Source organism: Miscanthus floridulus, chromosome 7, assembly GCF_019320115.1.
Source record: "Miscanthus floridulus cultivar M001 chromosome 7, ASM1932011v1, whole genome shotgun sequence".
Lineage (NCBI taxonomy): Eukaryota > Viridiplantae > Streptophyta > Magnoliopsida > Poales > Poaceae > Miscanthus > Miscanthus floridulus.
The window spans coordinates 97,219,668-97,237,063 of record NC_089586.1 but is presented as its reverse complement, the minus strand read 5'-3'; the positions used below and the strand labels follow the sequence as shown (position 1 = coordinate 97,237,063).

Here is a 17,396-nt window from a genome sequence, read left to right as displayed (position 1 = left end):
TTGAACGCATGTCTCTCACTTAGCTGGCCGGATAACTCGTTTCGACCGCGAAGCCGAGTAATTCAACTCAGGCCGGGAACCGTTCTGTTGTGCGCTCCTTCCGGGGAACGATCAGACTGAGCCCAAGGGCAGGCTTGGCCTGAGCATCCTGGCATTTGGTGTTCCAGATTGTGCGGCGTGGTACGGACCCGCGAAATGTGTACCTGAGTTGTACCAAAGGTGACCTAAGACTATCATAGCTGGTAGATCTGGGTTTGTGTTAGGAATAAATTCCCAGCTGGTTGAAATCGATTCGAATCGCCATCTCTCCCGGATAGTGAGAAACTTGGCTAGTCCCAACATCGTAGCAACTATGTTATGAAACATGATGGTTCAGATGAATATGGAATTACAATACCTGCTATGGTTATTATTGTATGCTTCTAAATGATATACCACATGTTTGGCACAGGATAGTTGCTAACCTAGAAATGGATAGTTATAATTAACCTGGTAAAGAATTTATAACTGTACCATGACTCAATTGCTTTTACGCAAAATATTGGCAAGTTACGTCCACTTATACAGCTTTGCATAATCCTTGGAGTCATTTTATTTCTGATTTATGACGGGTAAGTCTAGCTGAGTACCTTCTCGTACTCAGGGTTTATTTTCCCATTGTTGCAGATGGCACTATGTATCATGGTTATTGCAAGAGTTGCTTCTATCCCGTTGGGGATGAGGAGTAAGCCTTGGGCAGGCTTCTTTAGTAATCCCTATCTTTGCTTTTGTGGACCGTGATCTGGTTTGGCACTGTATCAAAATATGTTGGAAACTTTATCTTCGAACTTATTTGCTTTCGCTTTATTTATCAAACTCGGTTTGTAATAACTTTTATTCGTACTCTGATGATGAAAAGTATCTGTGAACGTTATATAATATGTGGCATGTATGTTGAATCCTGTGCGATCTGGGTTGTTGTAAATCGTTTATCGAGACCCGTCGTAGTACTCGACGGACTATCGGGTTTATATGGGTTCAAGTATAACAGTGCGACCGCTTGCGGATTGCCATTGTACTTGTATTCTTATAAATTGGTCGGTTCTGCGACACTTATGGACTACTTGTTGGCTGAAACATTGTGGAGACAACAATAGCTATAGTCCACTGACACAAAAGCTACCCATATGGACTACTTAGCCCATATACACTGTGGTTGCTCTAAGCGTCGCTATCCCCTGTGGCGCCTCTGTTCCCCTCCGTGCCCAGGCCAGACAGCCAGGAGAGGGGGCCGTCGCTAGCCGGGCTTAGGCTAGGCGCAAGCGCAGCTGGCCGCGCCACCATCCTCGACTGCCCACTGGCCGAAACCGGACGTTCCCCCACTCTGAGCTGCATTGTACGAAAGAAGGGTGAAAACATATGTTACAAGTTTCAAGTGTTTCAGATGTTTCATAGGTATATTGTAAGTGTTTCATACGGATGTTACAAAAGTAGATCGTGATGTTGCAATGGTTGCATACGTATGTTGCAAGCTTCTGTTTCCAATGTTTCATCTATTTTTCCAGACGTATATTATAAGGGTGTTTATTTGGATGTTGCATATATTTTGCACATATGTTGCAAGTGTTTTATTTGGACGTTGCATATGTTTTACAATGGCTTTTCATTTGTTTTCGGGTGTTTTTGCAAGTGTTTCAAATGTTTTATCTGTCTTCAGACATATGTTGCACATGTTGTATCTGAATGTTTTAAAAATAGATTGAGTATTGCATATGTTACAATAACACCGGTAGTTGGCGGACAGCGGACTGCCACATGACTTTGGCTTCTACCTCGGTTGACGCACCTCGCCATCTCCTCTCCTCTCCTCCTCTTCCTGAGGCTTTTACCTGTGTACCCTTAAAAAAGATGTCACACTCCTGCGTACCCTTCAAAAGTTGATCGTCACCTACATGCCCTCGCTCGAACTTTTCTTTTCTCTCACGCCATTCCGTCGGCATTTGCTCCTAACGGTGGGTAACGGCTCTGGAGAATGACTCAGTTGCCCTTGGGCTTGTATGGACGTCTGATCTTTTTCGTTTCCCCTGTGCCATTGCCAGGCCAATTGGCTTTGCTACGATCCGGACGCAGAGCGCATGATGCGCCTCTCCTCTCGTCTAACTGCAATCATCAAACATTAGTGACTGGAGACAAGTGATTGACAGTGTAGGGCCAGGAAGCATCAATGAAAGATTAGAGCGAGTAGATCAGAGCACAAAGATGGTTTCCTTTACTGATGCCTGATGGAGATACATGCGTGCGTGTGTCTCGCTCTAAACATGGCTGGCCCCGTCAAGGACACGAGCTGCCTGCCAGCCAGCAGATCAGGTGCGCGAGGGAGTACGGGTAGAAGAACAAAGGCAATGCTCTGACTTGCAAGCAACAACCCCGCCCGCCCACGCCTTGTCCGGCACACGACCCGGTCGCTTTACACGTCCCGTGCCACAGTCCAAACAGCTGAGCACACCCGGTCGCCGCCTCGCCGAAGAGAACGGGTTCAGAACTCGGCGGTGTTCCCGCACGACGAGACGCCGAGCTCGCGCTGCCGGCGCCGGAACGACATGAGCCCGTCCGACACGATGCTCCCGCCGCAGTCCTCGCCGTCGCCGCACTCCGCGCTGCTGCCGGTCAGGTCGTTGAACTCGCCGCCGTCCTCGTCGTCGAGGTCGCCCCGCATGGCGCGGAGCGTCTTCCGAGCCATCTCGCGCCGAACGCCGCCGCCCTCGTCGGCCACCACGCGCCGGAGCGCCCGGTCCGCGCCGGCCGCGCGCGCTAGGCCGCGGAACCGGAGGCTGCCGCGGCTCATCGCGTACATCGCCGACACGCACCACTCCTCCAGGTCCACGTTGTCGTGGGAAGGCGCGAGGAGGATGCCGGAGACGGACACCACGGCGCCCGCGTCCATGAGCGCGTTGCGGCCCTCGGCGCAGGCGGCCACGTTGCAGGCCACCATGAGCGCGAGCCTCCGGATGGGGCCCGGCTCCGCGGCGGCCGAGGCGACGGCGAGCAGCGCCTTGGGCGCACCGGGGAAGCGCGCGACCTTGGACTGGTTGACGGCGGCGAGGGTGAGGTGGTAGAGCGCCATCCCAGCGTCGCGGCGCGTGCGGGGCGGGTGCTGGTGGGCCGGGGACGTGAGCAGGTCCACGAGCGGAGGCACCGCGCCCAGGACGCCGATGGCGGCGCGGTTGTCCTCGTTGAGCGCCAGCCCGAAGAGCGCCCTCGCCGCGTGCTCCCGCGCTCGGGTGAGAGAGTGAGGAGAGAATGGGGGAGAGACTGAGAGAGAGGCTCGGGTGAGACTGAAGGAGATGCGGCCCAATATGTCAGTCCAGAGGGCAAGGAGGATATTTTTCTAGCCCGGTCCCACATGTCAGAGCCGCCAAACGGCCAAAACCTAACAGAATGCCGACGGAATGGCGTGAGGGTAAAGAAAAGTTCGAGCAATGGCATGTAGGTGACGACCAACTTTTAAGGGATACGCAGGAGTGTGGCATCTTTTTTAAGGATACACAGGTAAAAGCCTCCCTCTTCCTTCCCTTTCCTCCGTCTCGCCTCAGCGTTGGTGTTGGCGTTGGAGTAGGAGTCGTCCGGGTGCTACGTTCGGACGTAGGCGCTAGCTTGGGATGAGACGCAGGGCGCGGGACGTGGATGGGATGCGGGGCACGCGGGCGTGGGATGGGATACGGGACGTGAGAGGTATGGGATGTGATGTGGACGCGGGTGCAGGAGCAGCGTCCGGACGAGTTGTGCGGCAGGACGTTCTAGCGCTAGACCTGGGAAAAAAAAAGTGGAAAGGTCAAAGTACGGCACAGCTGCGCGCGGTGGAACGATCGCCCGCCTGGCCGCCAGCATTTCCGCTCAAAATAGGACGAGGCAAAAGGCTCCCCCAACCCAACCGTTCTCCCGCCTTCGTTCCTTTGCTCCTCCCTTCCTTCCTCTGGAAGCCTAGGGTTTAGGGCTTTAACCGCCGCGATGTACGGTGGCGGCGGCGGGCACTACGACGGCGGCGGCGGCGGCGGTGGCGCCGGGAATGCCAACTCGCTCTTCGGCGGCGGGGGCTTCATGCCCTCACAGTCCACGGTGGTCCCGGAGAGCAGCGGCTTCTCCAAGGTCCTTCTGAATCCCCCCTTTGTTTTGTTCCCTTTCGTCCATTTGTTCTCCATCCCCTGCTGACCCGTCATGGGCGCTCCCGATCGACCGGTGTGGTGGGCAGGGTCGGAGCGCGCAGACGCTGCTCCCGCTCACCGTGAAACAGATCATGGACGCGGCGCAAGCCAGCGATGACAAGTCTAATTTCGCCATCGACGGCGTTGAGGTGTCCACGGTACGGATTTTGCCTTTTTCCCCGGCGGTGCTTAGGCTTGTAAGATTCGTTCATCGACCAGATATTGGAGTATAAAGCAGCATTTTTTGCGGTTGGGTTTGATGGTCATAGTGCTTCGATGGAAGATTTGTTCATTAGTAGATCCATTATCCATTAAGAAACAAAAATGACCTCTTTTGTCTGATGTCGTTCTATTGAAAATTAGCCTCTGGGACATAGGTATGGTGGGTTTCAATGAAATGCTTCCCTTTTATGCGATTTTTCCAATACTTGCTATAGTGTCTTTTTTTTTGTGAAATCTAGTTTATCTGGTTTCAGATGGTTTTGCATTGAGCATTTAGTTGGCATATCGAAGTCATTTAAAATGTTGTATTTACTCTGGATTGCAGGTTAGGCTTGTTGGACGCATGTTGAATAAGGTTGAGCGCGTCACAGATGTTCAATTCACTCTTGATGATGGTACCGGCAAGATAGATGTGAATCGTTGGTAGGATGCTTCAGATTGTATTTGATGTTTAGCACTTTTGGATTGTTCCATTAATTTAATGCCATTCTTTTTTCAAGGGAAAATGAGTCTTCCGATGCCAAGGAAATGGCTGATGTCAAGTAAGAATTACAGATTAACTGTTGCATGTCAATGATTCAGTTTGTATTGCGTCAAAATTGATAGTGTTGCTTTGTTTTGGTTTTACAAGTAACCAGAACTATGTCATAGTCAATGGCGGTTTGAAAGGTTTTCAAGGAAAGCGCAATGTAGTTGCCTACTCTGTGCGGTGAGCTCTATATACTAGTCTTTCTACTCTTGCATGGTGATTTGTGATGCTTACTTCCAATGTCCGCTTCCTGTGGATTACTGGTGTGTTGTTTGATCTCTTCCATGGAATTGCACCACCGTACTAAAATTTCATTTTTCCTGTGCTAAAGTAGAAGACTAAATAAAAGGCTTATGCTGTCTCAAATTCAAATAATAACTTAGTGGTTGCTAGGTTTGCGTCCACCTGTCTAGGTTATTTATACTCCAGTATGTCGATGTTAATGAAATGTGCAATGTTTCATTGTTGCTTATCCAACATTATATCATATTGAAAGCTGTTTGTCATCTGATGTCTCAAATTGGTAGCACGATCTTCTTGGGATGATTCAATGTCGCTTATGAACTAGTAGTGAGGAGAAAGTCTCACCTTGCCTGGACAAATATATTGTGAATTTGATACAGCTATTTTAGACATACATTTTTCTTGAAATCTTACTGTTTATGATTTCTTGTCAGGCGTGTAACAAACTTCAATGAAATACCCCATCACTTTCTGCACTGCATTCAGGTGCATCTGGATCACACCAGGCCAAAGGTACTAAGATCCCACATATTTAATTCCGGGAGTTGAGTGACTTACTAAGTTTTTTGCGGGTGATTTTATGTTTTCCAGTGATCATTTTTTTTTATGGTGACATTGGTTGCAGGCCCAAATAAATGCTAGTGTGGCAACCCCTGGTCATACTAACCAAGTTTGGCTCTCTAATAATCAGGTTGTTTCTCTAACTGTATAATATTACAAATATCTACCAGTGTCTTTCTAATGTTTCATATTTATTTCCTCAGGCTGCAACGTTTTCTGCATCAGGAAACGCTGCTGGAAACGACGTATCCAAATTGGTCATGAGTGTTTTTCATGACCCAGCAGCCATGTAAGTTAATTATAGCTGATTCTACTATCAAATGTTATTGCTGTGTTTTTCATGACCCAGTAAAAGAAAACTAATCTTACACGCATGATTCATGTTCATGAATAGCGTAGTCCAAAGAACCCAAGCCCCATAGTGTTTTAAAGCTGGTACAGATACCAAACCTACGGAGCTTGAAAAGCTCCATGGTAAAGAATGGCCATACTTAGTAATGGTTTGACCTAGAAACACTAGGGCACTAGGCTAGCTCAGGGTTATGAACCTAGAAATAATGGAAGAACTGTAAGGAGAACAAATTCAGGAAAGTTTATTCTCCTTTTGGTGAACGCTGAATTGGATGAACACCATCTGAGGCTAATTTTGTATTCCATAGATTCAAGGGTTTTGTATAAACCTCATTTTGTAGTAGGTTTGTTTCTTCTACCTTGCTAGTATTCCAGTGCCAATTTTAAAAGCAAATTTATTACTGTATTACAAATGTGAGGAGCATATCTTGTTGAGAAATAGACTGATGACTGCAGAGACCGGGAGCATGGACTGCACATCAAAGATGTCGCAGCTCATCTTAAACTACCTGAAGATGTAGTCAGGTATTTTCTGCCTTCTCCCTCCCTCTAAGATATACAGTATTCAACTTGCTATCTTCTTTCTTAAATGAACAAAACCAGACTGGCAGCTTGCTTTCCTGCATATTGTTTCTTCAAGTTCTTAGTTATTAGTACTCTGCTCAGTAGCTTTTCTTTTCCTGATTACAGCCTCCCAATCCCAGGGACTTATCTTTTTTCTTGGTATATAAACAGAAACTGATATGATACAGACAAATATTACCATTAAATTGTTTGACCCCTTTTATCAAAATTAGTCTTATTCTTTATCATGAACTACAATTCTGAATCTTGTCTTTATTCTTTATCACAAACTACGCCACTTGTTACTTTCACAGGGCGGTCATCCAAGAGCATATTGACCAGGGCAACATTTACAACACGATTGATGACAACCATTTCAAGTCTGCCCTGAATGGATGATCATGTCGCAAGTCCATCCTTCAGGCTCTGTGTAGGTATGGAGCCGTTTCAAGCAAGAAATGTAAACCCTCTGCAGGATCGCCTCTATCTTGCATATAGTCATCAGGGTGTCAACAGCTTAACTTCTAGGTTTAGGTGTGTATCTAAGTACTGCTCTCTTATGCAGTTATATGTAACGGACATATGATGTGAGTGGACTAGGTCTACCTGCAGGACAAGAGTTGTGTTTGCTACTCAAGTAACGTATAAGTAACACCGTGTGTAGGATCTAGCAAAATAAGTTAGGAATCGATTCTTCCATTATATTCCATCTCTAGTATCCTTCCAAACTTCCCTGGTGCTAGATCTGCCTTGTGTGATTTTTCCTGCCCATGGAGTATCAAAGTTTCACCTATACATCCGTACAAATTCGAACGTTTCACATTCCAAAAGACCTATAACCGTGAAATACAGTAGTCATGAATTGAACCAAAGAAGGCAGAGGGATATTAAGTAAAGCTTTTCCTCTTGACACAGACTACACGGACAATGCTTTGATCACTCCACAGCAAAACCTCTTCTCTTCTACAAATCAGTAGCCTGGGGATTACATTTTACACCAATAATTACAGGATGACGACGTGCCTACTTGCCATTCTATGTAAAATCATGACAACCCGAGGAAGCTGTCGACCTTGGCATTGGTCGATCTGGACAAAAACTTCATGCAAATGGGAGGCTGCACCTTGGCGAGGGCCAGAATGGACTGCGGCAGGGTCCAGATGCCATCTCCGCAGATCAGCCCCGACGCGACCGCAGGTCCGAACGCGTCCGCTTTTGCCTTGTTCAGCTGCTCCCACACGAAGAGGATCACGCAGCCCAGAAACATGTCGATGGCGAAGTAGGATCCGATGTAGAACGGGATCGCCATCGCCATTGGCAGCGGGATGAACCTCGACACCCTGTGCGGGGTCAGGTCCCTCACAAGGTTGATGACGATCGCTGCCGCAAAGAAAATGTAGCAGAGGGTGAGGCAGTTTTCAGGGAGCGAGTGGAAGCCATCCACGCCGAGGATGGCCATGTTGCGGTACACAATGGCATAGGGCACCGGGTACTCTGTGCCACTCTCGCCAATGTCACCGAACGCCTTGTAGAAGAGCCAGAAGACGCAGGGCCCGATGACACACCCCATCCCGGTGCCGATCACCTGGCTGATGAACATAGACCTCGGTGACGCCAGCGTCAGGTACCCAGTCTTGAAGTCTTGCATCAGGTCTGAGGCTGTCGACACGATGCTCATCATGACACCACACGCAGCGAGCCCAACGAGCACGCCACCTTGTGAGAGCCCGGCCCATGCACCGAACACGAAGATGGCGAGCTTGCCGTAGGTGGAGGCGAGAGACCAATCAGTGAGGCCACTTCCATACGCGTTGCAGAAGGCCAGGACAGGTGCCACGACATAGGCAACCAAAATGTAGTACCACTTAAGCTGCGGGAAGATCTGAGGAAGGGTGCCGATAGATATTGCGGCAACTGCAACATAGCCCCCGTATGCAACTGACTTGGGAATTTGATCTTTCAGAAAAATCTCAGTGCGACGTTCATCGTCAAAGGATACAGCTTCAGTACTGGACATGGAACTGCCATTGTCCGAAACAGGAAGCATGTTTTTTGAATTTTGCTGCACCATTGCTATGAAGCCCGCAATTGTGCGGATCAGCACCTTAATGAAGTTGTATAAACCATCCCCAAGGATCAAAGCGATGGAAACGAAAACCTGCAATTGCAAGGAACTAGCAGTTGAATTCTTCGTCACAAAACTAATGTTCTCATGCGATGAAGCTGAATGGTATAGCTTTGGGAAAAGATAACAGAACAGCCATAAGTAGGATCGATGTTTACCCTGTAAGCCTGCAGCCCATGTAGACTTGAGTCTTCGAGGTCAGCCGGGTACCAACTCCCCTTCTTCTTGGCAATGAGAGGCCACATTACACCCCATGAGAGGATACCGCCCAGCAGAACAGACACATTAACGATGTATGGGCAGATCATGCCAACTCCAACGTATGTAGGAGAGAAGTCAAAGAAGAATCTGAAAGACGATAAGCCAAGTTTAGCATCAGAGACCAATACCTCTGAATTAGCGCCTAGCCAATTGGAAATACTAAGCAAAACTTCAGATGCTTGGCATAAATAACTGCTGTTTTACTTGTGCAGCATAACAAGAGATGGCACAGATGAATTTGCAAGCTCTTATTGTTTTACCAGATGGAAGACGTATAAACTATTCCAGATATTGGACATTATACTCAGCAGGTGTCATATCTTGGATAGTGTCACAGTTCTGACCTATTGTTATAAGCTTCAAGGCCCAATGTTGGGAAATTTTTGAATCCACACTCATCCCCTGCAGTGTAGAACCACTGAAAAAAGCCCCAGAAAAAGCTAAACACGAAGTACTTGCCCAACGTCTTTACTTGCTTCCTGAAATATATCATTATCATTGTAAGAGGAGTTGCACAACATGGACCAGGTGGTGAAAATAATGGATATAGTTTTCACAAGGTCAAAGTAGCCAAAAGCAGAACTGTATGGACATACTTTGCAAGCTTGGCTCCCTCAGGTGTGTGAAACCCGTTGATGAGATATGCAGTGGCTGTGCCACTTGGATAGGTCAGCTTGTAGTCAACAATCATAATCTGAAACAAAATTAAGCTGATAAGAACAAGTTTGCTTCCATACAGTAAATCAGTAAGAACATAATGGAGAAAAGAATTGGAGACATACCTTTCTTAGGGGCACAAGCGCAAAGAGACCAATAAAACTGACAAGGAATAGGAACCCTATCATCCATCCAAGGTGAGGATCCTTTATGTTATTAGCATCGTTAGCCTCTGTTGCTTGTTTAGCTATTTTGTCACTCATTCCAAATAGATAACTGCCGAAGCCACCTGATTAATTTGAATAAAAGAGTATAAGCCATTTTGCATATTTTTTGTTGGCTTTAACGCAACATTCTTATCTGATGCAGTGATGTGAGTCACACTCTCGAACAGGGAAAACAATGATTTGATTACTTATTTGATTTGGACAGATAAGGCACCAAAACATGCTACTTGTCTCATGCCTTAAATGATCTGATCACACTATGACCACTTCAAAACACAGATAATCACTCATTTCCTGAAAGCGTTGTTGCAGATTTGCAGTTCTGCAATGGAGGACATGCAAATTTAAACTTGCTGATAAGAGTAGCTTCTTAATTCCAGCTGACCAACCTATGCGTATGGGCCATTTTGTTATGCAATTTCAAATTATTTCAGCCTGCAAGTCCAGTGGTTGCACATGATAGATTGGGCATCAACGCACTAAATAACATGGTTCACAAATGAGCTTGCAGATCATAAATAGTTATTTATGTTCGACCAATGCTTCAGATGCATGTGCCATACTGCCATGTCTGCCAAAGGAAAAAAAAAAAGCAACGCATGTACTATGCATCTATTTTAAGGGGAGGAGTCAACCCAAGCAGGCTCATCCCGTTTCAACCTGTCCTGAGTACAAATGGCATTTCTTGCCCAAAGTTGATCACCTAATTATGAGCGTCAAATATTTGAAAAATATTTTTGTTGACTTTTTACACGTTTATTCAGCAAAGGAAGCAAGAAGGGTGGGCCTGGTGCAAGCGGTAGTCTTACCGCCTATGACCGGAAGATCCTGGGTTCGAGTCGTGGTCTCCTCACATTGCACAGGCGAGCGTAAGGCTTACCACTTCTCCAGACCCCGCATAGAGCGAGAGCTCTCTGCACTGATAACGCTATTTTTGAGTCGTTACTGAAAGCGATCGGTTGGTGTTTTCCTTTGGGGCAAAAGAACAATCGATTCCCTGACGTTTCAGGCTTACCAACTACAGCCCACGCTATGTGCCCCCCTGTGACTCTCTGTATCTGCGTCATACACTCAGACTACTCCCACACCCAAAAGCCACTATAGACAAACCAAACATACCAATTCGAACGGCACATCGGCGATTCATAGGAAGGCGAGCAGGAAATCGACGCAACAACCGCTCCCAAAAGCACGATCACCACAAGTTCCTCTCAACTCAAGCAGACAACGGCGGTGATAGGAAATCACGAATTAGTACACTAGTAGTACTAGCGAAACATACATAGTTCGGGACGGGGGGGGGGGGGGGGGGGGGGGGGGGGGGGGGGGGGGGGGGGGGGGGGGGGGGGGGGGGGTCTGGTGGTTGGTTACCGACCGCTGAAGGCGATGCCGTAGGCGGAGACGACGCAGGTCTGGATGACGGTGTTCTCCTGCCTGGTGAAGGGCTGGCGGAGGAATCCCATCCTCTCGACGGCGGCGGTCCACATGCGGACGAAGAAGAAGCCAAGCAGCCCCGCGGAGACGTTGAGGGAGGGGATGATCCCCGTGGTGAGGTTGAGCTTCATGACGATGACGCTGAACATGACGGCGAGCAGCGCGCTGACGACGAACGCCCGCAGCGTGAGCTGCTCCCGCCACGACGGCACCGCCTTGTCCGCGAACACCCGCTCCACGGACGCCGCCTGGCCGCCGTCGGCCCCAGCCCCAGCGCCATTGCCGCCCAGCCACTCGCCCTCGCCCTCGCCCTTGCCCGCGTGGCGGTGCCGCAACGCGGGGGATGCGGCCGCGGCCGCCTCCGACACCTCGTCCTCGCCGCTGCCTCCCGCCGCCGTGGTGTGCGGCGCCATTTGGTTGGGCGCTCGTGCTCCGTGCTCGGGTTGGTGTTTGGTGCCCGCCTTTTGGAGTGGTGGTGGTGGGAGGGGACTTCCGGGAGAAAAAGAAGAGAAAAAAAGGTTTGGGTGATGATGCGCTGTGGCACTGGCTGCAGGAGCACTCGTGTTCGAAATTTATTGGAGCAGAGCCGCCAGCGGTGCGGGTGTGGGGTCCCTCTACCGAGGTTAGATGGTGACCGTCCGATCCCATCGGACGGCGGCGGAACAGTCCTGTGCGGGGGGCTGTGGGGAAGTACTGTATGGACGTGGTTTGACTCTGACCGTTCCGTGATGATGGCGACCTTAGAATTATTTACTCGAGGCTTAACCGGTTGAAGCTGTTTTGTTGTGAAAAAAAATACTTTAAATTCTAGCGGATAAATTGACTCGTAAATTTAAACGAACGGGGAATAATAAAGTAGTGCGTACTGGTAGTAGTAAAGGGAACTGGGAAATGCTTAGGTTCTCGAAGCGGACAAGCACTTTAGACCATGGCAGCGTGTCAGCACCTGCGTTATCCCTTATCCGTGTATCTCGTTTGCATTATCAGTCCAAAAAATGCAATCCCTTTATTTAATGGAACGCCAAAGCACTTGTACTATGTGAAGTAGGAGCACTAGCCAATACAGTAATCTCTTTTCTTTTGTCCTGTTTTCCTGGTGGCAATCATTGTGAGCTTGTCACTGTCCCGTCCCCCACTGTCCCGTCCCGGCGATACAGAAACGCAAACCTATCGTCTCCGAGCAATATCTTCGCATCTTTCGACGTGGATCAGCCGGGCAGGCAGCCTGTCAGGGCATGGGGCCCTGGGAACCTAACCACCGTTTTTTGGAGCGCGCAGCGCCGCAGCCGCGCACCATGCGCAACGCATGATCACGAGAGTCGCTGACCACATGCTATGCTCCCTCCTTACCGCAGTGTTTTCGTTTTGCAGCCGTATCTGCGTTGCCAGAGTGTGCACGTACCACGTCCGTTGTCCGTGATTTCTAATTCTCTCTTCCCGTGAATGCAATTCCGGCGTCAGGCGACAGCTAGCACCGCAAAGACATGTGAAGGGCGATTAGGTAGGCGGCGGCGGTGCGGTCGCCCCACGGGCCACGGGAGCTAGGGCGCTAACGCGACGGCATGCTACGCTGTTCCTGATCGCGGATCTCACGTGAAAAGGAACGCTAGCCCAGTAGCCCTGCTGGTTCGATCTGTAGAGAGTGAGACGGCGGATTGACAGCCTGTTCGGTTTGGTTGGCTCATATCGTTGCTCGTCCGTGAAGAAGTACTGCTGCTTGTGTGAGAGTAAAATATTGTTCCGGCTAGAAATTTATGATCATTTATGATAAGCTACAGCCAAACGAACAGGCTGTGGATTCGCATCGCGCGGCGCGTCCCGCTCTCCTGACTGGATTAGAAAAGCCAGCTATTCATCTACAGAGTACTCCAGTATCAGGGTCTCTGTTCGGCCTGCTCGTAAAGTCCCTTGTGGTGATTCATATGGCTGATTTGTTGGGAGAGAAAAATATTGTACTATGACTATAATGGCAGTCGAACACTTCCTCAATCGTTCTCCGCCCCTGCGTCACGGCACGCCACGCCACGCGGACAGTCGTTCTAGCTATAGATGGGCAATGGGCCTGCTCGGCCCAGCACGGTACGGGCCCGTGCCAGGCACGACATGCCATCAGCCCAAGCATGACCTGTTGGGCCGATTTTCGAGTCAGGCTAGCCCGATAAGCACGGCCTGCCAGGCAGGCCGGGCCAGCTCGAGGCCCACTGAGAGAGGGAGGGGGAGGTAGGGACATGCATGCTTGTGTCCGGAGTCCACGCGGAGGTGGTTGCACGCAGTGCCGGTCCTTGGATTTTGATGGCCCTCTGGCGAACTTATCGCGACGGCCCCTCTCGACAAATGTTTCTTAGGTAACATTCTAAAATTGTAACACCTGACCTAAATTACAAGAAAAACATAACTATACGAGTACAAAGTACTAGATAAAAATTGAACAAGGAAAAAAACCTAGGGCCTAGACAATTTGGATATGAACTTATTCAGAACTAAGATTCACAAATCACAAAAAGGACAGAAGGCAATAACCAAGATCAGATATCGTCGTCTTTGTCGAGCCCTGCTTCAGCTGCCTGGTTGCCGTCGTCGTCTGGAACGCCGTCGTCTGGCTTCTGGAAGACTGAAACTCGAGCATCGGTGTCTCGGTGATCTGCGCTGGTGATCGCGTGGTGAACTGGTGATTGGTGCTGCGTCTCTCGCAGTCTCCCGTCTCGCCAGAAGTCCGGAAGTCACGACTCATGATCGCTATGTGTGCGTGTGCGGGTGTTGGTGGCTCGGCTCCTTGCCTCCCGGAAAAAAAGAGACCGACGACTTTTTTTTGCTGATGGGCCGCTGCATCTTCTTATTAATCTTAAATCCTAATGGACTATAGCTAAAGGGTATGGAGTATTATATACTTGGGCTTGGGCCCCCATCCCGCGAGGGCCCTCGGCCGTCGCACCTCCTGCCCACCCCTTAGGGCCGGCACTGGTTGCACGTCCGCGCCAGTGCTCGAGGTCTGAGAGAAAAACACTGTACCGTAGCTGATAAGGCGGACTGATAAGTTTAGACGAAAGCGGCTGTTTGGGATTGCTGGATATCGAGGGAGAATCATAAGTTGCTTCATAACGCCTTTGTGTTTCAACTTGCTTACCGCAACTATGCTATGCACGGGAATGTGAGATCCTCCATGCGTCGCCTTCGCCTCGGAAGGGATCGAGCCATCGAGGCCTTGTGGTTGGGGCTGTAGCCCACCGGCCACTAGCTTCGTTTCGCACAAGCGGCGAGACTGGCTATCCGGCTAGCGGCGTCCCGGACGACGCCCGCACGCCGAGGGTATATGAATTCAGTTGCGCCCATAAGAACAGTTCAAAAGGTTACTAGTATACGAAGGACACATTTGGTTTCATAGGACTAAAGCTTAGCCTCCTATTTTAGTCTATTTTAGTTTTTAAAATATTAAACGAAATGACTAAATCAGAGACTAAATGGTTTAGTCCTTTAGTATCTTGGGGTGACTAAAGGGGACTAAACTGCTAAAAAAGCATCCCTTCCTCCCTCTTTAATACACTTGTGACCTTTACGGCTTTACCCAACCCTGACCTCGCCGTCCCCTCCCAGCGTCGCATGGGCCACCAGCCCTGGCCACGCCAAGCCCCCGCACTCGCCCCGCCGCCTGCTGCACGCGCCCGACCTCGCTAGCCCCGCCACGTCCGTGCTGGCCCACTCACCGCTCGCCCTGTTGCTGGCTACGCGCGGCCCGCTCGCCGCTCGGACCTCGCGTCGTGCCCGGCCACGCCGGGCAGCACGGATGGCTTCTCCGACGACGGCGGTGCTCCCTTCCTCACTGGGCACCACGACAGCGTGGGGAAGGAAAATGGGCAAAAATTATGGGTGTTTTGATCATTGTCCATCAACTTTAATAGCTTTAGGCCTTGTTTAGTTTCTCCCCTAAAGTTTACTTCCTATCCCATAGAATGTTTGACACATGCATGGAGTATTAAATATAGACTAAAAAATAACTAATCGCACAGTTTACGACTAATTTGCGAGACGAATCTTTTAAGCCTAATTAGTCCACGATTTGACAATGCAGTGCTACATTAATACATGTGCTAATGACGGATTAATTATGCTTAATAAATTCGTCTCACGAACTACTGACGGATTCTGTAATTTATTTTTTATTAGTATCCGAACACCCTATACAATACCCCTACGTGACACCTCAAAACTTTACACCATGAATTTAAACAAGACCTTAGTACTTGATTCAAATAGGGTAGGGACTAATGGAACCAAACAGGACCGAAGATCATTATTATTTTTTGAATCTGTTTTCTAGTACGTTTAATTTCTATTTCTATCAACACTTAAGGTCCCATTTTGAGGGGCTCCGTTATGCACTGGCTCTGGCTCCACTTGAAAATGATTTGGAAGCAAGAGACGCCGCCAGAGCTACACAAGAGAGGCTCGTTCCGGCTTCACTACAGTACTGCTATAGTGATAAAGCCGGAACTGAAAAATCCGTTCAGAGGCCCTAAATCTACTTTTGCATCAGGCTGTTTTTGTAGTACACTAGCAAAGTCATTAGTGATGGCAACACTCAAAGACAGTGGAAGTAGGAGATGAGAGGTTATGATCATAGATCTGGGCTCTGTTCGCTTGAGCTTATCAGCCAGAATCAGCTCTACTTTTCAGCCATGGAACAGTGTTTTTCTCTGATAACAAATCAGCTCTACAAATCAGCCGCAGCTATAATAAGTCCTGCCGAACAACCCGCTAGTTTGATGTAAACTCTCCCTAATAGAAGTTCATATAGTGTACGATTCAGATAATACCGGATAGTTGCTCTGACATTTGTGAGGTTAAGTACATAACACATCAACTTAGCAGTATTTATGGAAGTTTAAGTTCACTGCTTAGCTCTTATTATGACTCAAATCTACCATTTAGTGAACAAATATCCTACCTCTGCCCTCTAGTGATGTGATTCTGGGTTTAAATTAAGTCATACTTTCTAGAAAATATTATTAATATGCTTTAATTCAAATATTTATAGAAAATGTTATTAATATTCTATAATTAATCCAATGATACTTATCCGATTAGTAATTTTTTTATAGTTTGATCAAACTCAAAAACGTCCGGTTTCTCAAAAAGCAGAGTTAAGATGGTTTGGTATAAAAAAAGACAGGATAAAAGGTGGATAAATATGCCGAGTAAAAACAAAACCTATAGCTTTTGGATGCGACGTGATTTGGAAATGAAAATCAAAACAGAGGTGGACATCCCATCCCCTTTGTTTGGTATGCTGAAATAGAGAGTCGATCAACGTTCAACGGTAACATAACCAAGTTCAATATGGTAAATTTGCACGTTACTGATATTATTTTACCCCTCATCATCGGTTTAAAATTTTGAGAAAGAAGCTTCATATCTCAAACAGTTCTCTTATGTCTTATACTCTTATCCCAAAGCCTAGCTACGAGAGGACATTATGGTCATATAGAACTATAAATCCCCAACCCAAATCCATTCCATATTAACAAAGGAGATAGAAAGAATGCTTTAACCCCGCCACAACAACCTACTTCATTCCATATCCCATTCCCTTCTGCTATGCAAATTGGACGTATAGAAACCAAACAAAGGTCAAAAGAGATGGTTTTAACTCACATCTCATTTTATTACTTTCCTATCCTCCATTTCACCCTTAAATTCATGTTGCAATTTTTTTAAAAAATAAAAAAAATGTAGGTTGCAGGGGTGGACTTGGGCCTTATGCCATGTTCATTTGAACTGATCAGCAGTACCGTTTTAACAAAATAATAATATTTTTCTCTAACAATAAATCAACATCAATATCAACCGCAACCATTTTTTTTCAACCGGCCGAACAGGGCCTCCGGCAAGAGGGCTAGCCCGAGGCTGAAATCACGTAGCCATGTACCAGATACAAAAGCGAAACCCACAGCAGAGCATCGCATTCTCACATATTCATCGGGCTCGTAGGCCCACTCAGCCCAAGAAAACCTACCTAAGAAACCCGCCCACGCCGCCACGCACAC

General features: G+C 48.1%; 3 protein-coding genes across 3 annotated transcripts; 1 reads left to right on the top strand and 2 right to left on the bottom strand.

The window, feature by feature from the left end:
* Positions 1-2,490: 2,490 nt before the first annotated feature.
* Positions 2,491-3,307, bottom strand: LOC136467381 (U-box domain-containing protein 38-like). The gene has a single exon (XM_066466063.1). The coding sequence runs from the start codon at positions 3,101-3,103 to the stop codon at positions 2,516-2,518; it is 588 nt and encodes a 195-aa protein (XP_066322160.1). The 5' UTR covers positions 3,104-3,307; the 3' UTR covers positions 2,491-2,515.
* A 558-nt stretch (positions 3,308-3,865) lies between these two features.
* LOC136467380 (replication protein A 32 kDa subunit B-like) lies at positions 3,866-7,395 on the top strand. The gene is made up of 10 exons (XM_066466062.1): positions 3,866-4,125; positions 4,229-4,339; positions 4,729-4,826; positions 4,904-4,945; positions 5,035-5,112; positions 5,610-5,688; positions 5,801-5,866; positions 5,940-6,025; positions 6,544-6,612; positions 6,966-7,395. The coding sequence occupies exons 1-10, from the start codon at positions 3,988-3,990 to the stop codon at positions 7,048-7,050; spliced, it is 852 nt and encodes a 283-aa protein (XP_066322159.1). The 5' UTR covers positions 3,866-3,987; the 3' UTR covers positions 7,051-7,395.
* Positions 7,396-7,536: 141 nt separating this feature from the next.
* On the bottom strand, positions 7,537-11,879 carry LOC136467377 (probable metal-nicotianamine transporter YSL14). Its single transcript, XM_066466059.1, has 6 exons — positions 11,297-11,879; positions 9,820-9,983; positions 9,634-9,731; positions 9,382-9,516; positions 8,935-9,124; positions 7,537-8,809 (listed from the first exon to the last, which is right to left on the bottom strand). The coding sequence occupies exons 1-6, from the start codon at positions 11,766-11,768 to the stop codon at positions 7,697-7,699; spliced, it is 2,172 nt and encodes a 723-aa protein (XP_066322156.1). The 5' UTR covers positions 11,769-11,879; the 3' UTR covers positions 7,537-7,696.
* Positions 11,880-17,396: the final 5,517 nt, after the last annotated feature.

Coding starts and splice junctions, on each gene's coding strand:
- LOC136467381 (XM_066466063.1), bottom strand. CDS start 3,103: ATGGCGCTCTACCACCTCACCCTCGCCGCCGTCAACCAGTCCAAGGTC.
- LOC136467380 (XM_066466062.1), top strand. CDS start 3,988: ATGTACGGTGGCGGCGGCGGGCACTACGACGGCGGCGGCGGCGGCGGT. Junction 4,126..4,228: donor AGAGCAGCGGCTTCTCCAAG/GTCCTTCTGAAT, acceptor TGTGGTGGGCAG/GGTCGGAGCGCGCAGACGCT. Junction 4,827..4,903: donor AAGATAGATGTGAATCGTTG/GTAGGATGCTTC, acceptor TCTTTTTTCAAG/GGAAAATGAGTCTTCCGATG.
- LOC136467377 (XM_066466059.1), bottom strand. CDS start 11,768: ATGGCGCCGCACACCACGGCGGCGGGAGGCAGCGGCGAGGACGAGGTG. Junction 9,984..11,296: donor CTACGGCATCGCCTTCAGCG/GTCGGTAACCAA, acceptor CAAATTAATCAG/GTGGCTTCGGCAGTTATCTA. Junction 9,125..9,381: donor CTTGAAGCTTATAACAATAG/GTCAGAACTGTG, acceptor ATCGTCTTTCAG/ATTCTTCTTTGACTTCTCTC.